This window comes from Anneissia japonica, unplaced genomic scaffold (genome assembly GCF_011630105.1).
Source record: "Anneissia japonica isolate Jap-2015-1 unplaced genomic scaffold, ASM1163010v1 scaffold26_len2425191_cov177, whole genome shotgun sequence".
NCBI classification, from domain to species: domain Eukaryota; kingdom Metazoa; phylum Echinodermata; class Crinoidea; order Comatulida; family Comatulidae; genus Anneissia; species Anneissia japonica.
The window spans coordinates 1,097,497-1,106,252 of NW_022685220.1; the positions used below are offsets into that span (position 1 = coordinate 1,097,497).

Consider the following 8,756-nt stretch of genomic DNA (forward strand, 5'->3'; position numbering starts at 1 on the left):
AAAACTGGGGGAAAAAGGTGTAAAAATGGGCGGTTACGCCCCTTTTTCCCCCAGTTTTTAAATATTCAAAAATCTGTATCTCGTTCACCGTTCCCCAGTTTTTCGTCAAACAACTTTTTTCTGTCTTAAAAAAATCAGTTCTACAACATATCAAAACATTTTTTTTCCTCTGGAGCCTGACTTTAACATTAGAAGACGATCTAACAAACTCACGGAATTGATGCAAAACAAAGGTTTTAGTCTGTCGGCGTCCATTCTTACAAATCCAGAGGTCTTTGTCTTCTGCTGCGTTAATATGAAGTTGATCATTCATGGGAAAGTAGGGTGAACTCTTGTCATTTGGCCAAGATGTATTATAACGAAATGTGTATGCGGCAACAGCGTTAGTGGAATTATTGTAATACCAGTATACAACGTGTTCTCCGACCAAATCTACATTACACGTGATTACAACGGGTTGTAATGGACAAAAATAAACCACTTCATTTCCTTGTATGACTAAACAGAAATCTGGAGCATAAAAGAAATGAAATATTGTTAAAGCTAAACTTCGCTTTTTGATGCTTTTGTAGATCGATTCACCAGTCTACAACTGAATTTTTTAAACATAAATATAAGTGTGACGTCTCATGTACTCTCGAACACACTTGGGAGACTTAACTCAAAATAAGAGACAACTCTCCTGTGTCATTTCCAACAATACTAACAGCCTGTTTATTGAGTTTCAACGTACAACATCCCAGCAAACACCCGTTCTTATAACGTTCGCGTACGTTGCGGTTAGGTATGTTAATAATAACGTTCACACGACGTTGTAAAAACGTTCAAACGTTGTGACGTTGTAATATTAGGTTATAAGTACTTACATGGTTCTCAAAATAACGTTTTTATCACCAAATTGTAACGCTATTATAACGTTCTTAGAACGTAATATTGTTAGCTGAGTATATAACTTTGTAAACACTTGAATGTTTACAAAATGTGTGCAGAACCATGGAGATCCATTAGTAACCTTTGGTACCGGTTAAATCCCATCAGCTTCTCTTGTGTTGTAATGTATTTTTTTTTAGAAGATACCAATCATCATAATATGATTTCTGATGAAAAAAAAAGTTATGACCTTTTCCACATAATTTAACCGCTGAAGGTTCATTTTGCACATGCCCCTCAAATTCGTTTTTTGGCCCTAGTTGTCACATTTTTCAACTGATATTCTTTAAAAAGGTGCCAAAATGCTCAGGATAATAAACCACTTAGTGTTAGACCTGTACATTTGATATTTTTTGGGTATTTTTTTACCCTGTTTAGCCCACTACTATTCTTAAGTGTATTGTCTTTTTATGTATTTATGTTGTTGTTGAAAAAGCTAGCTTTTAAAAAGGAATGTTTAGTTTTGAGCCACTGCTGTGAATCAGAAATTCATTGGAAATCTGCTTATTGAAATTGGGAACATAAAGAAAGGTCAAGTAATATCCTTCGTTACGTAAAGGATGGACATTACATAGAGCCTACCTAAACCTAAAGTCAACTAAGGTGTAAATGTTATGTTTAATTTACAGTATGCTGTTCAGATTTTTTGTTCAAAACAGGTCAAATGTATACAAGCTTAAAAAGCAAACACAATTTTCTTTGAAATAAATAAATGGTTGTCCCATGTTGTCTTTTGGAGACCACGTATAGCTTTACAGGTGTCTATGGCAAGCCCCAGCTCTCTTAAGCCTACAACAAATACTATATTATTTATGTTTGCTGTTATATTATTTACGTTTGTTATTATATTATTTACGTTTATTATTATACCATTTAAGTTTATTATTATATTATATATGTTCATTATTATATTATTTATACCTATTATTATATTAAGTACGTTTATTATTATATTGTATACTTTTGTTTATTATTATATTATATGTGTTTATTATTATATTATACACGTTTATTATTATATTATGTATGTTTAGTATTATACTAAATATGTTTATTGTTATATTATTTACATTTAGTATTATATTATGTACATTATTATTATATTACGTACGTTTATTTTATTATTTACATTTAGTAATTATATCATGTACGTTATTATTATATTATATATGTTTAACATTATATTATTTACATCTATGCACGTTTATTATTATATTATACATGTTTATTATTATATTACAGATGTTTATTATTACATGATTTACGTTTATTATTATATTATATACGTTTAGTATATGTTATGTGCGTTTATGAGGATATTCTGTACGTTTATTATTATATTTCATACGTTTATTTTATTATTTATATATAGTAACACTAATGACATTATTATTATATTATGTACTTTTAATATGATGTTATTTACGTTTGTTGTTATATTATATAGGTAAAGTAGGCCTATTATATTATACACGTTTGTTATTATGTTATGTATGTTTAGTACTGTATTATTTACGTTTATTATTATATTATGTATGTTTAGTATTATATTATTACGTCTATTATTATATTATGTATGTTGTTATTATATGTCGTTCATTTATTATTATATTATAAAAGTTTAGTATTATATTATCAATACTAACTATTATTATGTACATTCATTATTATTTTGTTTAATTCACTATTATTATCTCCTTCCTTATTATGTTATACACATTCACTATTATTTCATTGCAGTTCATTTGTATGGAAGTTGAGTAGTATATTATGGCAGTTGAGTAGTATGGCTGTTCATTATGTTGTTATATCAACATTTTATATTTCCCGTACAGAGGATTGTGGGATGGCTGTTAGTAGTGCAATTCTTGACCCTAGGTCAGACCACAGATAATCGTAATCTAGCTAGGCAGTAAAACCACAAGTTTGCACTGGCAGCCTCTTGTTTTGATTGAAACACAAATGACTGTGGGCTTGTGTGGTAGAGTGACTTTTTCTGTCATAGGGTAGGCCTACATGTGTCAACCTCTTAATTTTTCAACTTTTGCAGTGTAGGGCACTTGTTGACCCTACCAAAGAGAAACACAAGTGCGGTGATTTTATGCTGTGCGACGAAATACCACCGTTTGCCGCACTTAGTCTAAACCAAAGGTCTTTGGTGTAGGTCTAGGGCCTAAACAACTTTCGCAGGCAGAAGTCTGGTTTGTGTGTATACTGTAGTTAAAATCTGTTTCGTATTCTCGAAACCTTGAAAAATATTCTCGATTAAGTTGTTCGTCGCACAGCATAAAATCACCGCACTTGTGTTTCTCTAATATTGGTAGGATCAACAAGTGCCCTACACTGCCATAATTGGAAAAAAAAAAAGAGGTATAAACATGTACCCTACAGCAGAAGTCACTCTACCACAGGCCTACAATCCTCTGTGTTTCAGTCAAAACAAGAGGCTACCAGTGCAAGCTTGTGGTTTTATTGCCTCGCTAGATAAAATTATCTGTGGTCTGACCCAGGGTTGCCAGATAGTCGACAGGCTTCACGGCCAAACACACGCCATCTCACGGCCAAATTCGGCCAAACTTTTTTTCGATATTGGCCAAAATTCTATTAAATATTAATGTACATTGTAGTCGATCTATAGCAAAAATTTTAAGGGCCTGTTATTGGCAAATCCGTGGCTCTCTTTAATTAGAATGAATTAAGTTACATAGTTAGGTAACACAAACTGACGTTAAAACAAACCTATGAAAACTTTAATAAAATACTTTTTATCTAAACTTTCGAAATTCGCTTTCGAAAGAAATTCAAAAGAGATAGAACCCCCACTAGTAAGATGGACACACAATACCATGGAGGAAATAAAACAAACAGTTTTATTCCTCCATGACAATACACACAATATGGTACAAACTTGCAATGAACTGTCTTCATAAAGCTTAAACGAGGATAAACCTTATAAACAATATATTTCATCCGAACAATTTAAATTATTACATGTAACTGTTATCTTTTAAATAAACTCTCTTACGTCAAATCGGCTGAATCGGGGAACATAGATTAAGTGTTTAGTGCAAGTATAAACAAAGGTACAGGATTAGAATCAAATATAGAATTTAAGCTAACAAAAACAAAATATCCAAAACAAGTCTACGTTATATTAAACCTATATTGAAAAAAATGTAAACTTTTCAAAAATTCGGCCAAATATAGTTTGGCCGTGACTTTCCAAATGCTACGGCCAGGCACATATTTATACGGGCAGATTTGAGGAATCTGGCCGTCAAAAGGCCAAATGGCAATCCTGGTCTGACCTAGGATCAAGAATTGCACTACTAACAGCCAGCCCACAATTCTCTGTACAGGAAATATAAAAAGTTGATATAACCATGGAGGAATTCCTCCATGATAAAACAACATAATGATCAGCCATAATATACCACTCAACTTTCGTATACTCTCAACTGCAATATACAAGTGAACTGCAATAAAATAATAGTGAATATGTATAATATAATAAGGAAGGAGATAATATGATAGTGAATTAAACAAAATAATAATGAATGTATATAATTATAATACTGAGCATTGATAATATAATACTAAACTTATAATAAGTTATAATATAATAATAAATGAACGACATATAATAACAACATACATAATATAATAATAGACGTAATAATATAATACTAAACATACATAATATAATAACAAACGTAAATAATACAATACAAACATACATGATATAATAACAAACGTGTATAATATAATACTTAACCTATATAATATAACAACAAACGTAAATAATATCATACTAAATGTACAATATAATAATAACGTCAATAAATAATACAGTAAACGTATGTAATGTAATAATAATAAACGTACGTAATATACTAATAAACGCACATAATATATACTGAACGTACATAATATAATAATAAACGTATATAATAAAATAATAAACTCACATCATGTAATACAAAACGTCTGTAATTCAATAATAAACATGTATAATATAACAATAAACGTACATAATATACTAATAGGCGTAAATAATATAATGGTAAACATATATATTATAATAATAACGTACATAATATAATAATAACGTACATAGGCCTAATATAATAAAAGACATAAATAATATACGGTAACATGAAACGTACATAATATAACAACAAACGTAAATAGTATAATACTAAACATATGTAATATAGTAACAAACGTATACAATATCATAATAAACATACGTAATATAATAATAACGTACATAATATAATACTAAATGTAAATAATAATAATGAAGATATATAATATAAAACTAAACGTACATAATATAATAATAAACGTGTATAATATAATAATAAACACATAATATAATAATAAACATATATAATATAATAATAAACGACATAATATAATAGGCATAAATAATATAATAACGAACATATATAATATAATAATAAACTTAAATGATATAATAATAAACGTAAATAATATAACAACAAACGTAAATAATATAATAGCAAACATAAATAATATAATATTTGTTGTAGGCTTAAGACAGCTGGGGCTTGCCAGGTGTCAGGCTGGGCTACCATCTAATTTATGCTGCTTGGAGACCACTTCTAGTCCGTGGTCTCCATTTAGCAACAGCGGCGGAACGTTTTTGAAAGTGGGGGTGGGGGCGGGTTACAGATTTTTACTAAATTTGGTGAATTTTATAGGCCTAAGTTATTTTATAGACATCAAGCTACTGTAATGATTTCATATTTGTTGTAATTTAGTGGCCGATCCTGGAATTCGAAATAGAAGGGCGCAGGGAAGGTACTTTCACAGATAGAAGACCTACCGTATACTACCTCAGCCCCACCATGGTTGGGGCTGAGGTAAGAAAATTTGTGATTATGGCACCTCTAGATGGCCGGAAATTGCACTTCCAGACATTAAATTTTAATATAGGGCCTAATTATCTTTATATCTCCATTTTTTTAAATTGAACAATTGGGGTAGGGGCGGGCCGGCTGGGTCCCCTTGAATCTCCCACTGGGTACTTCAGCAGATGGAGAATCTATACCACCTCAGTCCCACCATGGTTGGGGTAAGAAAATTTGTGATTATGGCCGGAATTTACACTCTCAGACCTAAAATTTGAATATAATTTTCCTTATAACTCCATTAAAAAAAAAAAAATTAACAATTTAGCCTCTCCCCCCCCCCACCCCTTGAACGCGCCACAGATTTCCGAACAAAGTCGAAGTCGCGATTGTTTCCACGACCTCAATGGATTATTTATCATCAATGAGGGTTATCCTTGATATATGGGTTCCCCGACGAAAAATTCACTTTTCCCCCGATGGATAAAAATTACCCTTCTATGTAGCCCGGAAATGATACTCTAACTGTAGCGGGTCCAGGAAGTCGAAATAGAGGGGTTCCAGGGAGGGTCTTGCGCAAATAGAATGTCCACCCGCCTCAGCCCCACGACTGTTGGGGCTGAGGTAAGAAAACCACTAAATGGCCGGAAATGGCACTCTCGGATTTAAAAATTTACAAAAAATTGTTTTCTTCATTTTTTTAAATTTTGAAAAATAGGAGGATAGGGTCCCGTGCTGACTGGGTTCCTCATTGAATCTGCCACTGTTCAATATAACACTTGACATAGCCTATCATTTTGTTTCACAAATGATTAATTCCTAATGTCAAGCGAAAGATATTTATTCGAAAGATTTTTTTTTTACTCAATACAGTTTTTACAACCTAACACATTAAGTGTACTGTAAATTCTGTAGTTAACTTTCACAGAACTTTATTTTAGAAAATGGCCTAATTAAGTATATTATTGTTTTAGTTTAATTAAATGGAGTTTAAATGTAGTTATATTACGCTAGTTTTAAGGTTTACTGTAACACTCAGTTACACTCACATTACATCTTCGTGGTTAGCATAAAGAGAACTAAACGTCGCTCCATTAAGAGTGTCTACCTCCCCCCATATGCCTAAATACAGAATTCACGAATGCAGGCGATTTTTTCTTCATGCTCGAGGGTGGGTTTTAACATGGCCAGCGGGGGGGGGGGCCAGAGACAGGGGCCGGCCCCCCACTTTTTTGCAAAAAATAATGTCTGGAGATTTTTGTGTGGCCGGAAAAAAAATTCTAGACCTACCTTTTCAGGACCCGTGAGGTTATTTTTTATTTTTTTTTTTTTTGTGTTACAATCAGAAAATTAGAATTTTGAAGAACACAAAAGTCATTAAAACACACTTCAAATGTCGGGAAATCTCATTCCCGCTATCTACGAATTAAAATTTTCCCGGGGGAACCCGGACCCCTTTTTGCTTTGGGGTTCATTGGTTCTATTGAATAATTTTCAAGAGGGGAAAACCTTGAATTTTGAAGAATTTAAAAGTAGTTACAAAGACACCTCAGAAGTCAGGAAAGCTCATTTCCCACCCTCTAGGAATCAAAATTTTCCCTGTGGAGAACCCCCGGACCCCCCCCCCCTTTCTTTTTGGGATTTATGGTTTCATGGAAAAAAAAATCGTATGCAAATCGTAGGCAAATTTTTTTAATGTATGTATACACACATAAGGCCTGTCAAGAGGGAAAATTTTCCTGGGAGGGAACCCCCGAACCCCCATTTCTTTTTTCATGGAAAAAATCGTATGCAACTACTCATTTTTTTTTTTATGTATGTATACACACATAAGGCCTATCTACTCTAATAACAATGCGATAAATTTACCTGACTGTTTTCAAGAGGAGAAAACCTTGAATTTTAAAGAACTTAAAAGACACCTCAGAAGTCGGGAAAACTCATTTCCCGCCTTTTAGGAATCAAAATATTCACGGGGGAGAACCCCGGACGCCCCTTTCTTTTTGGGAGTTATGGATTAATGGAAAAAATCGTATGCAACTACTCAATTTTTTTATGTATGTATACACATATAAGGCCTATCTACTGTAACAGGGATAAATTTACCTGACTGTTTTCAAGAGGGGAAAACCTTGAATTTTGAAGAACTTAAAAGACACCTCAGAAGTTGGGAAAACTCATTTTCCGCCTTCTAGGAATCAAAATATTGACGGGGGAGAACCCCCTCACCCCCTTTCTTTTTGGGATTTATGGATTAATAGAAAAAAAAATCGTATGCAACTACTCAATTTTTTATGTATGTATACACACATAAGGCCTCTACTGTAATAACAGGGATAAATTTACCTGACTGTTTTCAAGAGGGGAAAACCTTGAATTTTGAAGAACTTAAAAGTAATTAAAAGACACCTCAGAAGTCGGGTAAACTTCATTTCAAGTTTTCCCAGGGGAGGACCCCCGGACCCCCCTTTTCTTTGGAGCTTATCGATTAATTAAAAAAAGAATACGTATGCAACTACTAATTTTTTATTTTTATGTAGGCCTATGTATACACACATAAGGCCTATTTCCTGTAATAACAATGGGAAAAATTACCTGACTGTTTTCAAGAGGGGAAAACCCTGACATTTGAAGAACTTAAAAGTAATTTGGACACCTCAGAAGTCTGAAAAACTCATTTCATGCCATCTAGGATTCAAAATTTTTCCGGAACCCCCGCTCCTTTTCTTTGTAGCTTATCGATTAATTGAAAAAAGAATACGTATGCAACAACTAATTTTTTTTTTATGTATGTATACACACATAACAGGCCTATTTATTGTAATAAGAATGAGAAAGTTTACCTGACCGTTTTCAAGAGGGGGAAACCTTGAATTTTGAAGAACAAAGTCATTAGAAACCTAGCTCAAAAGTCGAGAAAGGTCATTTCCCGCCATCTAGAAATCAAAA

At 32.5% G+C, this 8,756-nt stretch overlaps 1 protein-coding gene across 1 annotated transcript in view; it reads right to left on the reverse strand.

Moving 5' to 3' along the window:
* LOC117108906 overlaps positions 1 to 8,756 on the reverse strand; it is a 14,327-nt gene that overhangs the window by 2,382 nt on the left and 3,189 nt on the right. Inside the window, exon 2 of the mRNA XM_033251089.1 lies at positions 214 to 510. Within this exon, the coding sequence (XP_033106980.1) occupies positions 214 to 510 (297 nt within the window). The remainder of the gene's footprint in view (positions 1 to 213; positions 511 to 8,756) is intronic.